General features: G+C 48.4%; 1 protein-coding gene across 1 annotated transcript in view; it reads left to right on the forward strand.

Annotated features, from left to right (window-relative positions):
- The window catches only part of LOC311116328 (protein FAM135A-like), a 50302-nt gene extending 27646 nt beyond the window's left edge, over positions 1 to 22656 (forward strand). The window contains exons 8-22 of the mRNA XM_084191421.1: positions 962 to 1115; positions 2667 to 2744; positions 3334 to 3383; positions 3752 to 3910; positions 5488 to 5561; positions 8548 to 8702; positions 9179 to 9373; positions 9644 to 11744; positions 12673 to 12833; positions 13147 to 13238; positions 15127 to 15224; positions 18570 to 18721; positions 19379 to 19489; positions 19658 to 19771; positions 20675 to 22656. Of these exons, the coding sequence (XP_084047547.1) occupies positions 962 to 1115; positions 2667 to 2744; positions 3334 to 3383; positions 3752 to 3910; positions 5488 to 5561; positions 8548 to 8702; positions 9179 to 9373; positions 9644 to 11744; positions 12673 to 12833; positions 13147 to 13238; positions 15127 to 15224; positions 18570 to 18721; positions 19379 to 19489; positions 19658 to 19771; positions 20675 to 20880 (3900 nt within the window). The 3' untranslated portion in view covers positions 20881 to 22656. The remainder of the gene's footprint in view (positions 1 to 961; positions 1116 to 2666; positions 2745 to 3333; positions 3384 to 3751; positions 3911 to 5487; positions 5562 to 8547; positions 8703 to 9178; positions 9374 to 9643; positions 11745 to 12672; positions 12834 to 13146; positions 13239 to 15126; positions 15225 to 18569; positions 18722 to 19378; positions 19490 to 19657; positions 19772 to 20674) is intronic.
- The last annotated feature ends 213 nt before the right edge of the window (positions 22657 to 22869 follow it).

Below are 22869 nucleotides of genomic sequence, written 5' to 3' on the forward strand. Positions count from 1 at the left end.
CCTCCCGGGGAAGGACTGCCCGTACCATGATCTCGCCATCACGGTAGACAACTCCGCTGTGTCCTCCTCCCAGAGTGCGAAGAGCCTAGGCGTGACCCTGGACAACACCCTGTCGTTCTCCGCCAACATCAAGGCGGTGACCCGCTCCTGCAGGTTCATGCTCTACAACATTCGGAGAGTGCGACCCTGCCTTATACAGGAAGCGGCGCAGGTCCTGGTCCAGGCACTTGTCATCTCCCGTCTGGACTACTGCAACTCGCTGTTGGCTGGGCTCCCTGCCTGTGCCATTAAACCCCTACAACTCATCCAGAATGCCGCAGCCCGTCTGGTGTTCAACCTTCCCAAGTTCTCTCACGTCACCCCCCTCCTCCGCACACTCCACTGGCTTCCAATTGAAGCTCGCATCCGCTACAAGACCATGGTGCTTGCCTTTGGAGCAGTGAGGGGAACGGCACCCCTGTACCTTCAGGCTCTGATCAGTCCCTACACCCAAACGAGGACATTGCGTTCATCCACCTCTGGCCTGCTGGCTCCCCTTCCTCTGCGGAAGCACAGCTCCCGCTCAGCCCAGTCAAAACTGTTCGCTGCTCTGGCACCCCAATGGTGGAACAAGCTCCCTCACGACGCCAGGACAGCGGAGTCACTCACCACCTTCCGGAGACATTTGAAACCCCACCTCTTTAAGGAATACCTGGGATAGGCTAAAGTATTCCTTCTAACCCCCCCCCCAAATTGTAAAGTGGTTATCCCACTGGCTATAGGGTGAACGCACCAAGTTGTGAGTCGCTCTGGCTAAGAGCGTCTGCTAAATGACGTTAATGTGCCCTTGAGCAAGGCACTTAACCCTAATTGCTCCTGTAAGTCGCTCTGGTTAAGAGCGTCTGCTAAATGACTAAAATGTAAATGTAAAATGTAATGTTATAACCTGTTATTAACACCCTTTGTTTCTCCCTCCCTTCAGGGCAGGACATTCCTGGTTTCAGACCAATGTCTGCAGCATGCATTCAGCCTTCACCACAGTCTCTGTGCCAGCCTGCTGCTGGCCTACCAGGGCCTGTTTGGTTACTTTACCTCCGTCAGCAAGGACCTGCCCTCCTCACACCGCATGGAGCTAGGTAGGCCTACACTACTCCACACCATGGTAACACAGGCTCTCTGACACTAGAAACAGTCTAACTCACACACCTGTCACATAGGCCTCCTGTAGCTCAGTTGGTAGAGCATGGCGCTGGCAACGCCAGGGTTGTGGGTTCGATTCCCACGGGAGGCCAGTATGAAAAATGTATGCACTCACTAACTGTAAGTCGCTCTGGATAAGAGCGTCTGCTAAATGACTAAAATGTAAATGTAAATAACCAGGTGCATGGAGAAAAATAGTATGAACTCAAACTGAAATGTAAAGAAACTCCAGGACACTGGTGATCTTGATGCTCTACAGATGTAATGGATCTGTTGCGGTGACATACTGGGTCATTCCTGTATACTCCATATATTACCTCAGACTTTACTAAGCTGGACCTGCTGCTTGATTTGACTGCAGGGCTTGAGTTGATTGATTTGATTTAGAGAGCACTGATACCCAGTGAGATCATTCAGGGAGATTAGGCTATGTATTAAACCCCAACATGATCCAGAAACACACACACAAAGATCTAGCCTGCTACTACCAGACCTTTCTGTTATAACGCTCTGTTTAATATTGTGTTCTTCTCTCATTTACTTTTTATAATATCTGTATCTAGAATGAGTATGATTCATGTTACATTTCTGTGTTGTTTATCACAGTATCTGTATCTAGAATGAGTATGATGTATGTTACTGTATGTTACATTGTGTTGGTGAACTGTCTGTGTTGTTTATCATTAGTATTTGCATGTCATCGTTTGCTCCCTGCCCCCTAAAACAAAAGGATGAACATGATGGTAGTAGGTCACTTGCTCACCTTTCCCACTTGGAGTACTGACTTACTGCAGTAGTGTCCTGGCGGTGGGTCACACATCTAATCATATTCACCGCTAACTGGAACTGATGTAAGACCACTGAGCTTTTAGGTTATTCTAACCCTTTACATTGTAACCTAGGGAACAACTATGCCCTGCCCTGTAAGGTATTGGTCTGTAGACAGTAGGCTCTGGCTTTGACGCGCCACCTCTCATGGTCCTGAAGTTTAAAGGGATAGTAGGAGATTGTTGGTGTTTTGATGTTTAGGTGTTTTTAAAGGGATATGGTGCAAGATCTGGCCATTTTAAGCTGTTTTCTACTTACCCAGAGTCGAATGAACTCGATACCATTTTTATGTCTCTGCATGCAGTATAAAGGAAGTTATAGATGGTTAACAGATGCATACAAATGGTTTCCACCAGTTCATCTAACTCTTGGGAAGTAGATAAAGGGCACTATTGCCAGAATCTCGTACTGTCCCTTTAAAACACCTAAACAACTAAAACCAGCTGCATGTATAACTTCACAACTCCACACATAACATAAACTCTTCACCCTACAACTAGCTTTGGTCTGGTGCTTCACACACAGTTAGTCACAGTCACAACAAACTTTTAATCCTAAACATGATAAGACTTATTAATCCATTCTAGCCTTAGAGGGCATAGTAACAACAAAAGCAAGGTTAAACATGCCCTTGTATATGTGCCAATCACTCCTACTAGCCAAGCCCAGCATGCAAGTCCTTTATGAGAGAGTACTCAGAAGACCCTTCCCTCCAGACCAAAGAGACGTCTTCATAGGTATGTCCCCCTACCTGAACCCTACCCTCCTACCCTCTACCCTCAATTCATCCTGCTTCTTCATAGCTTTTCTTTTTCTGTTTGGTTTCTTTGGTTTCTCCTCTTTTAGGTTATTTTCTTTTTTCCTCACACACCTGGTCATCTTTCTCTGTGCTTCAATCCTTCAGTCTTTCAGTCACAATGAGTACTAGAGCCCAGTGCCTATCATAGTCATCTGTCTGTTGTCTATTCAAACACTCCTTTCTCTCCACAGGGGGGCCTTCTTCTTAAAGTCCTTTTCTGTCAGTCATATCTCCGGTGGCCATGTCTCTCTCTCTCTTTCTCTCTCTTTCTCTCTCTTTCTCTCTCTCTCTCTCTCTCTCTCTCTCTCTCTCTCTCTCTCTCTCTCTCTCTCTCTCTCTCTCTCTCTCTCTCTCTCTCTCTCTCCAATCTTCTTGTCCTCTCTTCATCCATCTGATTAACTCCTATGTCTAATGATACCGTTGATTTTCAAGCCTTTCAGGCTCGACTGAAACAACAGATCTTTATATGATCGTGGAATTGACAAGAAAAAAGGATCTCTTTTAATGATCTTTGTTTTGTTCTCCAGAGAAACTAGATGTAGAGAACCGTCTCACTGAGCTCTGTGATCAAGTCAAGGTACGATATTTGTTTCTGCAATCAGCTCACTGGCCGATCCCTTTTCATAGTTAAGTCGATAGAGCTACTTACTGCACTAATCACTTGCAACACTATGGCAGGTCTCCCTGACCCAGATTAAAGCCTAGTCCTGGACTCCTGGATGAAGGTCTTCATTGAGTATGATTGGATTTGAAATCAAATAGATACAAGGAAGTATTGGAACAGGGCCTGTTTGTGTTTTACCTTGTCTCTGTGGCGCCCCCTGGTGTCTGTACTGGGCAGATACAAGGAAGTACTGGAACAGGGCCTGTTTGTGTTTTACCTTGTCTCTGTGGCGCCCCCTGGTGTCTGTACTGGGCTGATCCATGTCCCCCTCTCTCCCACAGCAGAGGGCGGAGAGCCCGGATGAGCTGGCAGAGCTGGTCAATATGAACCTGGCCCAGCTGTGTTCCCTCCTCATGGCGCTGTGGGGTCAGTTCCTGGAGGTGGTCTCACTGCAGGAGAATGTTGCTGCCCTGCTGGCCATGGAGCATCACACACTCAGAGTGAGTAGAGTAGGATCACTTCCCCCCTAGCACCACTAACCCTAACCCTGCTGCCCATGGAGCATCACACTAACCCTACTAACCCTGATGGCCATGGAGCATCACACTAACCCTACTAACCCTGCTGGCCATGGAGCATCACACTAACCCTACTAACCCTACTAACCCTAACCCTGCTGGCTGTGGAGCATCACACTAACCCTACTAACCTTGCTGGCCATGGAGCATCACACTAACCCTACTAACCCTGCTGGCCATGGAGCATCACACTAACCCTACTAACCTTGCTGGCCATGGAGCATCACACTAACCCTACTAACCCTGCTGGCCATGGAGCATCACACTAACCCTACTAACCCTACTAACCCTGATGGCCATGGAGCATCACACTAACCCTACTAACCCTGCTGGCCATGGAGCATCACACTAACCCTACTAACCCTGCTGGCCATGGAGCATCACACTAACCCTACTAACCCTGCTGGCCATGGAGCATCACACTAACCCTACTAACCCTACTAACCCTGCTGGCCATGGAGCATCACACTAACCCTACTAACCCTACTAACCCTGCTGGCCATTGAGCATCACACTAACCCTACTAACCTTAACCCTGCTGGCCATGGAGCATCACACTGAGTGAGTGGAAGGGGATTTTTCCTGGTTAATCAGGATTTCCTGCATTCATTGAAATTGTCCTACCCCCAAACCAATGTTGTAATTTTCCAGATTTTATATGTTGTCCTGATCAACAACACAAGCTTTCAATTATATCCTGTTCTCTCATTTCAATAGCAGTGGAATTGATCATACTGTACGTTTTGTCAGTAAAGCAAGGAGACTGAAAAGATTTGGCATGGGTCCTCAGATCCTCAAAAAATTATACAGCTGCACCATCGAGGGTAGTGCGTACAGCCCAGTACATCACTGGGGCCAAGCTTTCTGCCATCCAGGACCTCTATACCAGGCGGTGTCAGAGGAAGGCCCTCAAAATTGTCAGACTCCAGCCACCCTAGTCATAGACTGTTCTCCCTGCTACCGCACGGCAAGCGGTACCGGAGTGCCAAGTCTAGGTCCAAAAGACTTCTCAACAGCTTCTACCCCCCAAGCCGTAAGACTCCTGAATAGCTAATCATGGCTACCCGGACTATTTGCACTGCCCCCCCACCCCATCTTTTTACGCTGCTGCTACTCTGTTAATTATTTATGCATAGTCACTTTAACTCTACCCACATGTACATATTACTTCAACTACCTCAACTAGCCGGTGCCCCCGCACATTGACTCTGCACCGGTACCCCCCCTGTATATATAGCCTCCCTACTGTTATTTTATTTTACTTCTGCTCTTTTTTTCTCAACACTTTTTTGTTTTATTCTACTTTTTTATTAAAAATAAATGCACTGTTGGTTAAGGGCTGTTAGTAAGCATTTCACTGTAATGTCTGCACCTGTTGTATTCGGCGCATGTGGCCAATACAATTTGATTTGATTTGAGAAAGCAGAGTCCAGTGTCAGCGTTCTGATGATTGGGAATTAATCTGTTCTCATTCTGGTCTCTTGCTCTTCTCATTTCAGGTGCGGAGATTTGCAGAGGCTTTCTTTTGTCTGGAACACCCGAGACAAACGGCCCTGGCCTATCAGGAACTACAGTAAGACAAACTACAAGCACGTCTTCCTTGTGTCTCTGTCTGTCTGTTTGTCTGTTTGTCTGTCTGTTTCTATGTTTGTGTGTATTTATATGATGAATTAACCACCAATTCACAACAACAGAAAGTGAAGATTATTACTGTTTTATTTTTCCCTCCTCCGTCTCCCCTCTCTCCCCTCCTCACGTCTCCCCTCCTCACGTCTCCCCTCTCTCCCCTCCTCCGTCTCCCCTCTCTCCCCTCCTCCGTCTCCCCTCTCTCCCCTCCTCCGTCTCCCCTCTCTCCCCTCCTCACGTCTCCCCCTCTCTCCCCTCCTCACGTCTCCCCTCCTCCGTCTCCCCTCTCTCCCCTCCTCCGTCTCCCCTCTCTCCCCTCCTCCGTCTCCCCTCTCTCCCCTCCTACGTCTCCCCTCTCTCCCCTCCTCCGTCTCCCCTCCTCCGTCTCCTCTCTCTCCCCTCCTCCGTCTACCCCCTCTCCCCTCCTCATGTCTCCCGTCGCTCACCTGCTCTGTCTCCCCTCTTCCGTCTCCTCTCTCTCCCCTCCTCCGTCTCCCGTCTCTCCCCTCCTACGCCTCCCGTCTCTCCCCTCCTCTGTCTCCCCTCTCTCCCCTCCTCACGTCTCCCCTCCTCACGTCTCCCCTCTCTCCCCTCCTCTGTCTCCCCTCCTCTGTCTCCCCTCCTCACGTCTCCCCTCCTCACGTCTCCCCTCCTCACGTCTCCCCTCCTCACGTCTCCCCTCCTCCGTCTCCCCTCTCTCCACTCCTCCGTCTCCCCTCTCCCCTCCTCCCTCTCCCCTCCTCCGTCTCCCCTCTCCCCTCGTCCGTCTCACCTCTCCCCTCCTCACGTCTCCCCTCTCTCCACTCCTCACGTCTCCCCTCTCTCCCCTCCTCACGTCTCCCCTCTCTCCCCTCCTCCATCTCCCCTCTCTCCCCTCCTCCATCTCCACTCTCTCCCCTCCTCCGTCTCCCCTCTCTCCCCTCCTCACGTCTCACCTCTCCCCTCCTCACGTCTCCCCTCCTCACGTCTCCCCTCTCTCCACTCCTCACGTCTCCCCTCTCTCCCCTCCTCACGTCTCCCCTCTCTCCCCTCCTCCATCTCCCCTCTCTCCCCTCCTCCATCTCCACTCTCTCCCCTCCTCCGTCTCCCCTCTCTCCCCTCCTCACGTCTCACCTCTCCCCTCCTCACGTCTCCCCCTCCTCACGTCTCCCCTCTCTCCACTCCTCACGTCTCCCCTCTCTCCCCTCCTCCATCTCCACTCTCTCCCCTCCTCCGTCTCCCCTCTCTCCCCTCCTCCGTCTCCCCTATCTCCCCTCCTCATGTCTCACCTCCTCACGTCTCCCCTCTCTCCCCTCCTCACGTCTCCCCTCTCTCCCCTCCTCACGTCTCCCCTCTCTCCCCTCCTCACGTCTCCCCTCTCTCCCCTCCTCATGTCTCACCTCCTCACATCTCCCCTCTCTCCCCTCCTCACGTCTCACCTCTCCCCTCCTCACGTCTCCCCTCTCTCCCCTCCTCACGTCTCCCCTCTCTCCCCTCCTCCGTCTCCCCTCCTCACATCTCCCCTCTCTCCCCTCCTCACGTCTCCCCTCTCTCCCTCCTCACGTCTCCCCTCTCTCCCCTCCTCCGTCTCCCCTCCTCACATCTCCCCTCTCTCCCCTCCTCACGTCTCCCCTCTCTCCCCTCCTCACGTCTCACCTCCTCACATCTCCCCTCTCTCCCCTCCTCACGTCTCACCTCTCCCCTCCTCACATCTCCCCTCTCTCCCCTCCTCACGTCTCACCTCTCCCCTCCTCACGTCTCCCCTCTCTCCCCTCCTCATGTCTCACCTCCTCACATCTCCCCTCTCTCCCCTCCTCACGTCTCACCTCTCCCCTCCTCACGTCTCCCCTCTCTCCCCTCCTCACGTCTCCCCTCTCTCCCCTCCTCCGTCTCCCCTCTCTCCCCTCCTCCGTCTCCCCTCTCTCCCCTCCTCCGTCTCCCCTCTCTCCCCTCCTCATGTCTCACCTCCTCACCTCTCCCCTCCTCACGTCTCCCCTCCTCCGTCTCCCCTCTCCCCTCCTCCGTCTCCCCTCTCCCCTCCTCCGTCTCCTCTCTCCACTCCTCACGTCTCCCCTCTCTCCCCTCCTCACGTCTCCCCTCTCTCCCCTCCTCCATCTCCACTCTCTCCCCTCCTCCGTCTCCCCTCTCTCCCCTCCTCCGTCTCCCCTCTCTCCCCTCCTCATGTCTCACCTCCTCACATCTCCCCTCTCTCCCCTCCTCCGTCTCCCCTCTCTCCCCTCCTCATGTCTCCCCCCTCTCTCCTCCTCACGTCTCCCCCCCTCTCTCCCCTACTCACGTCTCCCCTCTCTCCCCTCCTCACGTCTCCCCTCTCTCCCCTACTCACGTCTCCTCTCTCTCCCCTCCTCACGTCTCCCCCTCTCTCCCCTCCTCCGTCTCCCCTCTCCCCTCCTCCGTCTCCCCTCTCCCCTCCTCACGTCTCCCCTCTCTCCACTCCTCACGTCTCCCCTCTCTCCCCTCCTCCATCTCCACTCTCTCCCCTCCTCCGTCTCCCCTCTCTCCCCTCCTCCGTCTCCCCTCTCTCCCCTCCTCATGTCTCACCTCCTCACATCTCCCCTCTCTCCCCTCCTCCGTCTCCCCTCTCTCCCCTCCTCATGTCTCCCCCCTCTCTCCTCCTCACGTCTCCCCCCTCTCTCCTCCTCACGTCTCCCCTCTCTCCCCTCCTCACGTCTCCCCTCTCTCCCCTCCTCACGTCTCCCCTCTCTCCCCTCCTCACGTCTCCCCCCTCTCTCCTCCTCACGTCTCCCCTCTCTCTCCTCCTCACGTCTCCCCTCTCTCCCCTCCTCACGTCTCCCCTCTCTCCCCTACTCACGTCTCCCCTCTCTCCCCTACTCACGTCTCCCCTCTCTCCCCTCCTCACGTCTCCCCTCTCTTCCCTCCTCACGTCTCCCCTCTCTTCCCTCCTCACGTCTCCCCTCTCTCCCCTCCTCCATCAGTGCTCACAGCCACCAGCAGATGACCACAGCCATCAAGAGCTCCTCCTACTTCCTGTCTCTACCACCACTTCCTGTTGCGTGTGCCGACCTGGACGGGGACATCAGCTCCCTGCCAATCATCTTCGAGGACAGATACCTGGACTCCATCACGGAAGGTCAGCTACACAATAGAAATAGAATGAAATAGATTCTGTTTCTATATCTGTATGTGTAACAGGGCAGTCCGTTAGAGAGACAGTTCTGCTATTTAAAATCCTACTCTTACACAGGGATGTGATCACTTCAATTTAGAAAGGTCAGGAAAGTAAGTATTGTTTTGGGGCTAGGTCATAATGTATGTATAGAGGGTTATGTTATAAAAGCAGGAATTTGGGATTAATCAGGGAAAATCACATTCACGCTTACACTTTGAAATATGATTCATACCATCACAGTAACTTGTTCATCCAAGTGCCTTGAACATTTGAAATAAGACTGGAAAGTGGCTACAGGGAAATGTGTGTAATGAATATATTTAGTCTGTTATGTTTACCGTCTATATATTCTGTCTGTTGATTCAGTTTACTGTGGCAGCACCATTTCACCTAATCAATTGTGGATGTTCTCCGTACTCTGGTTTCCCCTGCTTCAGATCGTGACGGGCCGTGGCTGGGCTTGCATAACCCCCGGAGTGGCTCCACGTCCTCTGGGAACTCTAAGGCCAGCTCATCCTCCTCCACTGCAGCTGCCGCAGCCTCCTTCCCCAGCCCCATCCTGGAGCCTCGGCCCCCAACCATGATGGACACAACCTGGCCCGATGACTGCCCAGACCTGCCCAAGTCCAAAGGTGTGTTGTTGTTATTCATATGAATAGTTGCTATCATAGTTACTACGCTAGACGTTGATATTATAGTTATTGTGTGTTTTGCCCCCAGTGAGTACTGTCTCGCTTTATATGTCTTGGTAAATATGTCGGACAAATCCTTGACAATGCTTCCTTGAATAGAGTGGGAACCATGATGTTTTATTGATCTGTTTTATCAGTTAATCTGAAGCACGTTGGGTTTTTGATAAAACCACTTAGAAATAAATCACATCCTTTTTCTTTGTATTAAAGGCAAGTCGGTGAAACTGAAGAAGAACACCAAGACTGAGAGGGAGAACGCCAAGAAGCTAATCAGGCAGGGATCCAAGGACTCTGTGGTTCTGGTGGGCTATAAGAACCTGGGGAAGGTTGCTAACTCAGCCAACCCTTCACAGCTAACACACAGAGAAGCTGACCAGGACAGAGAGGCCCAGGGACAGGGAGAGGCTGGCCTGAAGCAGCAGAGGGAGAGGGAGGAGAGGGAGAGGGGGGAGAGAGATGCCTTGCTGGGGGTGGGGGTGACTGGGGGAGACTGCAACACTGACCTAAGGACTAGGATCTCCAGATCTTTTCCTGAGCCTGGTGCTACAACCACCACAGCCGCTGGACAGGCAAATGCTGTTCTTCATTTTGACTCTCTCCTTGAGGATGACGTCCTAGTGGCTAGCGGCGTGGCTGGTCAGAAAGGTTACTTCACAGCCTTGGTGAGTTTGGACACACCGAACAAGCCGGCCCAGGCTGGTCCTGGAGCTGTAGCTGGATTAGCCACCACAGATCATAACCAAGTAATGGACAGACATTCTGTGGTGGACCACTGCAGCCAGACGCTGCCTCATCACTACACGCCTGGTTCTACCGCTACTGGGCTCAGGCACATTGAGGTCCAACCCAGTGACAAGGACCCGTACCAGGGGGACAAAGTGACAGTTCTCCTGCCATGTCGGACGGATGGGGATGGGACCTCAAATAGAGATATCCCAGAAATCACCCAGACAGACCTGTGTATGTCCGACTCTAAACACCCCGCTATGGGAGACTTGAGGTCTGAGGTGTCTGGCAGACCTGGGAGTAAAGAGGTAATGGCAGAGGTTAGTCAGAGGCCAGGTCTGGTGCTTCTACAGCAGGTGAAAGGTGATTGTGTCAGGCTCCCACCAGACGGGGGTGCTGGAGTCCCCAGTGCCTCCTCCCGCCTCTCCGACTCGGGTATCGAGAGCGAGCCCAGCTCCTTCGCTACCCAGCTGGCAACCCAGGGTGGGGGCGTAGGGCTGGCTGGGGCCCCTGAGACGGAGTTGGGCCCCCAGCAGACCGAACGGCCCCTACTCAGCCCTGCTCCCCGGTCCGTCCAGCCCACCTCTGTCCACAAGGGCAGCATGGGGGCTAGAGAGGGCCTCAACCCGGAGAGCACAGTCAGCGCGGTCAGCGGCGTCCAGTCTTCCCTCACCTCCATCAACTCGTTGCCCTCGGATGACGAAGGGGAGGGGGGTACGTCTGTGTCCAGGGGCTCCAGCGGGGTAGGAGGAGGGGAGGCCGAGGGGCCATCAGGGGGAAGGAGGAAGTCCAGTGTTCTGGTACAGGAGCAACAGAGCCTGGTGTTCTCTGGAGAACCACCACCATCAGTCCCAACACGCTGCTCCGTACCCAGCCAAACACACCCCGACCCTGGGATGGGTCTCAACACCACTGCTGGTGGGGGTTCTGGTTCTCAATATCTGCCTCCTAGGACTTTTTCCTCAACCTCTGAGTCAACACTTAACACTGACCCCAGGTTGTTAACAGGTGCCTCTGAGGGGGCCGTAGGGGGTCCAGGTGCCCCCCGTAGTGAGCCCCAGACAGCCTCCTGCCCCTCCTCTAACTCCACCGCCAGCAGCAGTGACCTGGTCAAGAAGGGACTGGTAGAAAACTACTTTGGCTCGCGCTCCAGCACAGACGTCTCAGAGATCAGCCCTGTAGAGATGTCAGCTATCACCCTGGGGATACTGTCCGGAGCGGGGCCGGGGCCGCCCGTAGAGGAAGAGGAGGAAGAGGACAGCGAGATGATAGAGAACGGCTTCTACGAGGAAGGAGACGGCTTGGCGTTCCTGAACGGGGTCGTTGACGAGGAGGAGGAGGAAGAGGGGGATGAGGGGGATGGAGGGGCGGTAGGGAGGAGTCTGTTGTTTGAACAGTTGGGACTGGAGCATGTTCAAGAGCCAAGGGGTGTTCCTCCAGGCTACGGTGCCCCTGTCTGCTCCCCCCTGGCCCCCAGCTCAGGGAGCTCTTCCCAGGGGAGACCTCCAGTCCCTACCCCCTCCACCACCCTCACCTCCAACAGCCTGCGCTGGTATGACAGCGCCCCCACACCACAGATGAAAGCGTGAGTCCACTGTCTAGTTATCTCATGTACTACAGTTCACACCTTGCTCAATCATTTCATTTCTGCTTCTTTAATGGTTTTATCTTACACCTTAGCTAGAGAAATGTCGCTCTGTTAACTTTACTGTATTAGGTTGATTTGACAGGGACAATGCACCATTTGCACATTAATGTGGTCCTGTGTGGCTCAGTCTGTAGAAAATGGCGCTTGCAACGCCAAGGGTCGTAGGTTCAATTCCCGTTGGGACCACCCATATGTAAAATGTATGCATGCATGACTGTAAGTCAATTTGGATAAAATCATCTGCTATATGGCATATACAGTATACAAAACATTAGGGACACCTTCCTAATATTGAGTTGCACCCCACCTTTTGCCCTTAGAACAGCCTCAATTTGTCGGGGCATGGACTCTACAAGGTGTCGAAAGCGTTCCACAGGGATGCTGGCCCATGTTGACTCCAGTGTTTCCCACAGTTGTGTCAAGTTGGCTGGATGTCCTTTGGGTGGTGGACCAATCTTGATACACACAGGAAACTGTTGAGCATGAAAAACCCAGCAGCATTGCAGTTCTTCACACAAACCAGTGCGCCTGGCACCTACTACCATACCCCATTCAAAGGCACTTCAGTCTTTTGTCTTGCCAATTCACCCTCTGAATGGCACACATTCACAATCCATGTCTCAATTGTCTCAAGGCTTAAAAATCCTTCTTTAACCTGGGATCATAGCTTTCACCTGGATTCACCTGGTCAGTATGTCATGGAAAGAGCAGGTGTTCTTAATGTTTTGTACACTCAGTGTATGTCATCAGTGTACAGTATTATTATTATTATCATAATAGCCTATTTTATTAAGCAACATTTCTGTATATGTGCCTGGGCAGGCAAATAAATAACATGTCTCCCTTCCTTATCCTCATGGTGTAGTTTTGTTGTGGCCAAAGAGGAGTTGAAGCAGCTGAGACTACCAGGCTTCCTGTATAGTGAGGTGGGAGACCTGGCCTCCAATGTTCCTTACTTTAGCCTGGAGGAGGATGAGAACTCTGACGAGGGTATCCACCTCATCGTCTGTGTCCACGGCCTCGATGGTAACTAGACTTTATCCATTTAGTCCCATAATTTGTCCAAACTTTTTATCTGCTCTGTTGTTTGGGCACAGGACATCTTGTGGTCAAATATATTGAAAACCGACCTCGGTTCAAATACTATTGAAGTAATTTCAAATACGTTAGCTGGGCTTGATCGAGTTTACCTTGGCAATGGAACCAATCGTAAAGCCCCATCAGTGGCGTTCCAGACAGGTTAATGCATTGCTCATTGTATTTGAACGATTTCAAACGGTATTTGAACCCAGGTCTAATGTGAAATATCTTGGGTGTTCCTTCATTCTGCATCTTCCAGGTAACAGTGCAGACCTGCGTCTGGTGAAGACCTACCTGGAGCTGGGCCTACCTGGAACTAGGATAGACTTCCTCATGTCAGAACGCAACCAGGTAACTAACCATAATGTACCACACCTAAACCATCCAACACTACCTCATTATGGGACACCTAAACCATCCAACACTACCTCATTATGGGACACCTAAACCATCCAACACGACCTCATTATGGGACACCTAAACCAACCAACACGACCTCATTATGGGACACCTAAACCATCCAACACTACCTCATTATGGGACACCTAAACCAACCAACACTACCTCATTATGGGACACCTAAACCATCCAACACTACCTCATTATGGGACACCTAAACCAGCCAACACTACCTCATTATGGGACACCTAAACCATCCAACACGACCTCATTATGGGACACCTAAACCAACCAACACGACCTCATTATGGGACACCTAAACCAACCAACATGACCTCATTATGGGACACCTAAACCAACCACCACTACCTCATTGTGGGACACCTAAACCAGCCAACACTACCTCATTATGGGACACCTAAACCAACCACCACTACCTCATTATGAGACACCTAAACCAACCAACACTACCTCATTATGGGACACCTAAACCAACCAACACTACCTCATTATGGGACACCTAAACCAACCAACCAACACTACCTCATTATGGGACACCTAAACCAACCAACACTACTTCATTATGGGACACCTAAACCAACCAACCAACACTACCACATTATGGGACACCTAAACCAACCAACACTACTTCATTATGGGACACCTAAACCAACCAACCAACACTACCACATTATGAGACACCTAAACCAATCAACACTACCTCATTATGGGACACCTAAACCAACCAACCAACACTACCTCATTTTGAGACACCTAAACCAACCAACACTACCTCATTATGGGACACCTAAACCAATCAACACTACCTCATTATGGAACACCTAAACCAACCAGCCAACACTACCTCATTATGAGACACCTAAACCAACCAACACTACCTCATTATGAGACACCTAAACCAACCAACACTACCTCATTATGAGACACCTAAACCAAACAACACTACCTCATTATGGGACACCTAAACCAACCAACACTACCTCATTATGGGACACCTAAACCAACCAACACTACCTCATTATGGGACACCTAAACCAACCAACCAACACTACCACATTATGAGACACCTAAACCAACCAACACTACTTCATTATGGGACACCTAAACCAACCAACCAACACTACCACATTATGAGACACCTAAACCGATCAACACTACCTCATTATGGGACACCTAAACCAACCAACCAACACTACCTCATTTTGAGACACCTAAACCAACCAACACTACCTCATTATGGGACACCTAAACCAAACAACACTACCTCATTATGGGACACCTAAACCAACTAACACTACCTCATTATGGGACACCTAAACCAACCAACCAACACTACCACATTATGGGACACCTAAACCAAACAACACTACCTCATTATGGGACACCTAAACCAACCAACACTACCTCATTATGGGACACCTAAACCAACCAACCAACACTACCATATTATGAGACACCTAAACCAACCAACACTACCTCATTATGGGACACCTAAACCAACCAACCAACACTACCACATTATGAGACACCTAAACCAACCAACACTACCTCATTATGAGACACCTAAACCAACCAACACTACCTCATCTGCCTCTTCACTTCACATTGTTATGGGACATTATGTATGACAATCAACAATGGATGGTTAATAGGAATTTGTTTTAATTTCGTCTCATGGGTGTGCAGTATTGTGTCATTGGATTGCAGTTTCGTCTGTATCCTCTTATGCAAGTGCAGTAAACAATGCTGTGTCCTTGTCTGTCTGTCGGTCTCTCTGTCTGTAGAACTTTAGGTCTGACTTTTGTTGTGTTACCCACAGAATGACACGTTTGCTGACTTTGAGCAGATGACAGACCGGCTGTTGGATGAAATAGTTCAGTACATTCAGATCTACAACCTCACCGTCTCTAAGATCAGGTACATATGGTTTATTCAGATCTACAAACTCGCCGTCTCTAAGATCAGGTACATATGGTTTATTCAGATCTACAACCTCACAGTCTCTAAGATCAGGTACATATGGTTTATTCAGATCTACAACCTCATAGTCTCTAAGATCAGGTACATATGGTTTATTCAGATCTACAAACTCGCCGTCTCTAAGATCAAATCCAATCCAATCAAATGTTATTCGTTACATGCGCCGAATACAACAGTTGTAGACCTTACAGTAAAATGTTTACTTACAAGCCCTTAACAAACAATGCAGTTTTAAGACAAATAAGTGATAAGTAAAAAATAAAATAATAAAAATAGAAAAATAACATAATTAAAGAGCAGCAGTAAAATAACAGTAGCGAGGCTAAATACAAGGGGTACCGGTACAGAGTCCATGTGCAAGGGGCACATTAGTCGAGGTAAATCAGGTAATATGTAGAGGTAAAGTGACTGCATAGATAATAAACAGAGAGTAGCAGCAGCGTAAAAGAGGGGATCGGGGGTACAATGCAAATAGTCCGGGTAGCCATTTCATTAGCTGTTCAGGAGTCTTATGGCTTGGGGGTAGAAGCTGTTAAGAAGCCTTTTGGACCTAGACTTGGCGCTCCGGTACCGCTTGCCGTGTGGTAGCAGAGAGAACAGTCTGACTAGGGTGGCTGGAGTCTTTGACAATTTTTAGGGCCTTCCTCTGACACCACCTAGTATAGAGGTCCTGGATGGCAGGAAGCTTGGCCCCAGTGATGTACTGGGCCGTACGCACTACCCTCTGTAGTGCCTTGTGGTCGAAGGCCGAGCAGTTGCCATACCAGGCAGCGATGCAACCAGTCAGGATGCTCTCGATGATGCAGCTGTAGAACCTTTTGAGGATCTGAGGACCCATGCCAAATCTTTTCAGTCTCCTTAGGGGGAATAGGCTTTGTCGTGCCCTCTTCACGACTGTCTTGGTGTGTTTGGACCGTGATAGTTTGTTGGTGATGTGAACACCAAGGAACTTGAAGCTCTCAACCTGCTCCACTACAGCCCTGTCGATGAGAATGGGGGCGTGCTCGGTCCTTCTTTTCCTGTAGTCCACAATCATCTCCTTTGTCTTGATCATGTTAAGGGAGAGGTTGTTATCCTGGCACCACACGGCCAGGTCTCTGACCTCTTCCCTATAGGCTGTCTCATTGTTGTCGGTGATCAGGCCTACCACTGTTGTGTCGTCGGCAAACTTAATGATGGTGTTGGATTCGTGCCTGGCCATGCAGTCATGGGTGAACAGGGAGTACAGGAGGGGACTGAGCACGCACCCCTGAGGGGCCCCCGTGTTGAGGATCAGCGTGGCAGATGTGTTGTTACCTACCCTTACCACCTGGGGGCGGCCCATCAGGAAGTCCAGGATCCCGTTGCAGAGGGAGATGTTTAGTCCCAGTGTCCTTAGCTTAGTGTTGAGCTTTGAGGGCACTATGGTGTTGAACGCTAAGCTGTAGTCAATGAATAGCATTCTCACGTAGGTGTTCCTTTTGTCCAGGTGGGAAAGGGCAGTGTGGATTGCAATAGAGATTGCATCTGTGGATCTGTTGGAGCGGTATGCAAATTGGAGTGGGTCTAGGGTTTCTGGGATAATGGTGTTGATGTGAGCCATGACCAGCCTTTCAAAGCACTTCATGGCTACAGATGTGAATGCTACAGGTCAGTTGTCATTTAGGCAGGTTACCTTAGTGTTCTTGGGCACAGGGACTATGGTGGTCTGCTTGAAAGATGTTGGTATTACAGACTCCGACAGGGAGAGGTTGAAAATGTCAGTGAAGACACTTGCCAGTTGGTCAGTGCATGCTCAGAGTACACATCCTGGTAATCCGTCTGGCCCTGCGGCCTTGTGAGTGTTGACCTATTTAAAGGTCTTACTCACATCGGCTACGGAGAGCGTGATCACACAGTCATCCGGAACAGCTGATGCTCTCATGCATGCTTCAGTGTTGCTTGCCTCGAAGAGAGCATAGAAGTAATTTAGCTTGTCTGGTATGCTCGGTGGCAGAAACATTATGTACAGTATAAGTCACAAAAAACGCAAAAAAACACACACAATAGCACAATTGGTTAGGAGCCTGTAAATCGTCAGCCATCCCCTCCGGCGCCATTATAGGTACATATGGTTCTTCAGATCTACAACCTCACAGTCTCTAAGATCAGGTACATCTGGTTCTTCAGATCTACAACCTCACCGTCTCTTCTTCTTGCCAAGGCTGACTACTATGGGTGCAAAAGTCTAAAGTGCCTCCCTCTCCTCTTGTCCTTCATCTGCACTAATTGAAAGAACAAGTAATAATGGGACAGGTTAAAGCAACATAGTGGATCTCTACCAGCCATGATTGGACTTTTACCTGTCCAGTCAGTCACCTTGGCCCCTGTCCAGTCAGTCACCTTTTCCCCTGTCCAGACAGTCACCTTTTCCCCTGTCCAGTCAGTCACCTTTCCCCTGTCCAGTCAGTCACCTTTTCCCCTGTCCAGACAGTCACCTTTTCCCCTGTCCAGTCAGTCACCTTTCCCCTGTCCAGTCAGTCACCTTTTCCCCTGTCCAGTCAGTCACCTTTCCCCTGTCCAGTCAGTCACCTTTTCCCCTGTCCAGACAGTCACCTTTTCCCCTGTCCAGACAGTCACCTTTTCCCCTGTCCAGACAGTCACCTTTTCCCCTGTCCAGACATTCACCTTTTCCCCCTGTCCAGACAGTCACCTTTTCCCCTGTCCAGACAGTCACCTTTTCCCCTGTCCAGACAGTCACCTTTTCCCCTGTCCAGTCAGTCACCTTTTGCCCTGTCCAGACAGTCACCTTTTCCCCTGTCCAGACAGTCACCTTTTTCCCTGTCCAGACAGTCACCTTTTCCCCTGTCCAGACAGTCACCTTTTCCCCTGTCCAGTCCGTCACCTTTCCCCTGTCCAGTCCGTCACCTTTCCCCTGTCCAGTCAGTCACCATTCCAATCAGTGCAGATGGAGGAAAGGAGACAAGGAAAGGAAGCAGCTTAATGCTATTGAGATTCTCCCTGGTTTATGACAGTCCTCTCCACACCCATCCATATTGAATGATCCCCCACCATGTGGATCTGTCTCAGTCCTTTAGTACGTTAGTCACACGTGATATCTCAGACACCACTGGCCCGACTTTGACCAAACTTGGTTGAATGATGCGTCTTGCCATAGAGATCTGGCATTTACAAAATGACACTGATTGGCCCAAGCTATAGGGGGGCTGCATCATTGGTGGGGGACAACATGTTTACTGTTGCCTTGTTTGATTTGAGCTCCTGTGTGATCACTGACCCGTATCTATATTCTCTGTTCCTCAGCTTCGTAGGCCATTCCCTGGGGAACCTGATAGTTCGTTCAGTACTGAGCAGACCCAGGTTTAAATGTTACCTGAGCAGACTTCACACCTTCCTCTCGCTGTCTGGACCTCACCTGGGCACCCTGTACAACAGCTCTGCTCTGGTCAACACGGGTATGTTTCTACACTATACCCTCTACACTATGTCTCACTGGGATTTTTCTGAATCGGACAAATATCCTACCTCATTAGATTTATTTCATTCGTGCTCACAGTCGGCTCTGCTGACAGTGTGTTTGCCAGATGCCGGATAAAAGGCCATTTTTAAACTGACTAAGAGAATGAGTAACAACTGGTGAATAGTGGCTTATAGATAGGTGTCAGTCAGTCAGGTGGCTAGCTGCCTGGAGAGGCTTCTATTGCAGTAAAGCTGAAGGGCTCTGGCTAGTATTACTTAGAAGGATGAAGTAAGAAGCTAACATTTAAACCGCACCTACCTCAGCAGGAGCAAAAAATAGGCCAGTAAGTTGTAATAACTTTGCTTTACAGAGAGTAGGCTGCTGAGCCAGACAGTGATGAGGCTGAGGCAGGCTACAATGCTTGGAGGAGGAAGCAGAGGAGACGTTTAGACAACACTTTAAAAACAAGATACAACATTCAATTTAAAAAGCTCCTAGCTTAATTTTTTAAAAATGTATGTGTACTATTCCTGGCAAGCTTACTGTGAAAATGTTTCAGGTATATTTTCCTTTAACTAAGGTCAAGGAAGCAAGGGAATGTCTTGCTCTCCCCTGGTTGTCTTCTAACCCCTGTATTCCTCCTTCCTCCCAGGCCTGTGGTTCATGCAGAAGTGGAAGAAGTCTGGCTCTCTGCTACAGCTGACCTGCAGAGACCACTCTGATCCCAGACAGACCTTCCTCTACAAGCTCAGCAAGAAATCTGGTGAGCTGAGCAGAGTAAAGATCATTGTTGTTGATGTTTTTTTACAATGCAGTTTGTTACATTGTTAACGCCTTGTATCAATCTGTTCTCTCTTAAATGAAGCTTGTTGTTTTACGATGCCGTCTGTTGTTACATTAATAGCTATGCTGTGTCAATGTATTGTGGCAGGTCTGCATCACTTCAGGAACGTGGTGTTAGTCGGCTCTCTGCAGGATCGGTACGTCCCATATCACTCAGCCAGGATAGAGATGTGTAAGACAGCCCTGAAAGACAAACAAACAGGTGAGCCCGACATATTTCTCAGAGCAGGCCACAAAGATGTGTCCTACAGGACATTGGTTCACACTGTAGACAAGCTACTGGACCAAACACTTGAGCCTGGTTCCTGTCGCTGCTGCTTGGGGTTTGCTAGGCCGGGTTACAGTAAAACACTTTGTGACAACTGTTGATGTCCAAATGGCTTTATGAATATATTTGATTGATTGATTGATTCTTGATTGTTGTCATGAATGGCTCAGTTGGTAGAGCATGGCGCTTGCAACGCCGGGATTGTGGGTTAGATTCCAGGACCACCCATACGTAAAATGTATGCATACATGACTGTAAGTCGCTTTGGATAAAAGCGTCTGCTAAATGTCATTATTATCATTATTATTATTATTATTATTATTATTATTATTATTATTATTATCATTTATCATTATTATCATTGTTATTATTATCATTATTATTATTGTTATCATTATTATTATTATCATTATTATTATTATTATCATTATTATAATTTTTGTTATCGTCATTATTATTTTTATTATTAGCATTATTATTCTTATCATTATCATTCTTATCATTATTATTTGTATTAGTATTATTAGCATTATTATTATTATTATGATCATCATATTTTATTTTATCGGTATTATTATTATCGGCATCATTATTATTATCATTATTATTAACATTATCATTATTATTATCATTATCATTATCATTTATCATTATTATTTTAATTATTAGCATTATTATTCTTAACATTATTATTAGCATTATTATTTGCATTAGCATTATTATTATTCTTATCATCATTATTATTATTATCATTATTATCATTATTATTATTCTCTCGGTCTTGCCTTTTTTCTCTCACTCCCTTTCTATCTCTCTCTCCCCCTCCCCGTCTCCCAGGTTCAATGTATGTAGAGATGATAGAGAACCTGTTGCTGCCGGTGCTCCAGAACAGAGACTGTAACCTGGTGCGTTACGATGTCATCCACGCCCTGCCCAACACCGCCAACTCCCTGATTGGCCGAGCAGCACACATCGCCGTCCTCGACTCAGAGATCTTCCTGGAGAAGTTCTTCCTGGTCGCAGGCCTCAAGTTCTTTCAGTAGGAGAGGAGGGGTCTACGAATCCAACTAATGGCTGGAGGGGGGATGGGAGGGGGCTCTACCAATCTAACCAATGGCTGGAGCGGAGGGACGTTTTTTCAGTAGGAAGTAGGAGTGGCCACCCAATCTAACCAATGGCTGGAGGAGGGAGAATGAGGGCCTCCCAATCAATAACCCAGTCCCATATCTGTTTTGACCTTTTTGGTCAACTCCTATAGCCATTGACATGCCAAAAAATGTATGCATTCGTTGTATCTTTTCGAGGGCACCGGGTGGATGGAGTTTACACATTTAAGACCATGTCATTGGTGCTAAAGTGAGATCTCTGCCCATCTCCACCCGATGACCATAGAAGTTGGCAAGACGGCACAAACTGATCTGGGACCAGGCTAGCAAATCAAACCTGTGGCTGGAGGGAAAGAGAGGAGAACGTGGAGCATACATAGAATATCATTACTAGAACATCAATCTAGTGATGCTATTTCTATCATGTGTAGCTTACATTACCTCACTGCATCCAAAACCCAATTCTCAATATTGTATCTGGTTTTAAGGCATATGGTTTTATAGATGCATATGCTTCCATATGGAAGAAGGTCAAAATTCAAATATCAGTTGTTAGTGAATGTACTATGTTCCTCATTTTACTTTTTCTACTTCCATTTTTCAAAGGATGATTTCAAGTTGATTTTATTAATGTACTCGTGGTGGGGGGGAAATGGTTTTCCTTATCATATTGTAGTCTTTTCAGTGTTATTTATCTATGAAATTGTTATATTTTACATGGTTTTGTTCAAACCATTCATTCATTTATTAAAACGATTGCAATACCGAACTGGAAATGTAGCTGCTAAAATGTTAAATGGTTATTTCGGTGAGCTAACCCAAGTGTCAAATCTTCTCATATTGCCCTCACCTTTATTTAGAAGGTGCATTTTATTCAACAACAACAAATGAGTCATCAAGTAAAACTAATATACTCTTGCGTTAATTTGCACCTCAACTGTATAAAAAAAAGATTTTGTACTGAGGATGGTCATGTTTATTACGTACATATTTTACTATCAGAATTTTCATTTGTGTTATTTGTTCATTTTACAAAGGTAAAGACTTCCTGTCTAGTCGAACTAACTTAACGGAATCAATTTGATTGTAGCTTGGACAATGCAGCCTGGGACTTATAAGGCTTTGCGGTTTTCTATAGCTCTGGACCAGGGCGTTCGGTGCAGGTTGTTGGCGCTGAGCCTTCCTGGACAGGGGAAGAGGCAACTCGTTGCGCAATGGACCAGAGCTAGATTTTATACTGTATGCTGTTACTTTGCCATTACAGCACAACACTAAAACCCAACCTGGTGTTGGGAACATTATACGAGCCTTGCTTGATTAAAGCATGAGAACATTTTATTACAAGGGGTTTTAAATAAACTCGTTCAACTATTATAGCCAGAAGGGTCGTGTTCATTAGGGCTCACCGTAGCAAACGTTTTCTAACAGAAAGCAAAGAAAGCGTTACTTATTTGACAAGTTCAGGTAGGGAGGAACCCTGTTTGATTCTGTTTTCTTCCGTCTGGTGCCTAATGAATACGACCCAGATATAAAGGTGGGGTGTTGTCAAGGGTCAGTACTTATGAATAGCACATGTCTTGGTTCATGGAAAGTATTTATGTTTTTTAACATGAGGAGAGTATTGTTTTTAGATATTAAATCAACTTCTCATTTCTTTGTGAAAATGGTTTGTATCATTGCACTCTTTACCATTAAATAAATGTATTATAAATATGTGTTGGTCTTTTTTTCTCATTTATGCAATTTGATTGAAAGTTACAACTCGACTTTTTCACTAGATGGCAGTGTATCTAGTTGTATGTGGATTCCACTGCAACATAATTGCTTTTCCCTGCCAGAGAAATCTATTCCCATCTATTCCATCTCCAGAATCGAATCTATTCCAGCTCCAGAAAATGTTATCCAGACTTGCAGAGTACTAGCCTG

The sequence above is a fragment of the Coregonus lavaretus genome (assembly GCF_964263955.1).
Source record: "Coregonus lavaretus genome assembly, contig: HAP1_SCAFFOLD_584, whole genome shotgun sequence".
Taxonomy (NCBI): Eukaryota; Metazoa; Chordata; class Actinopteri; order Salmoniformes; family Salmonidae; genus Coregonus; species Coregonus lavaretus.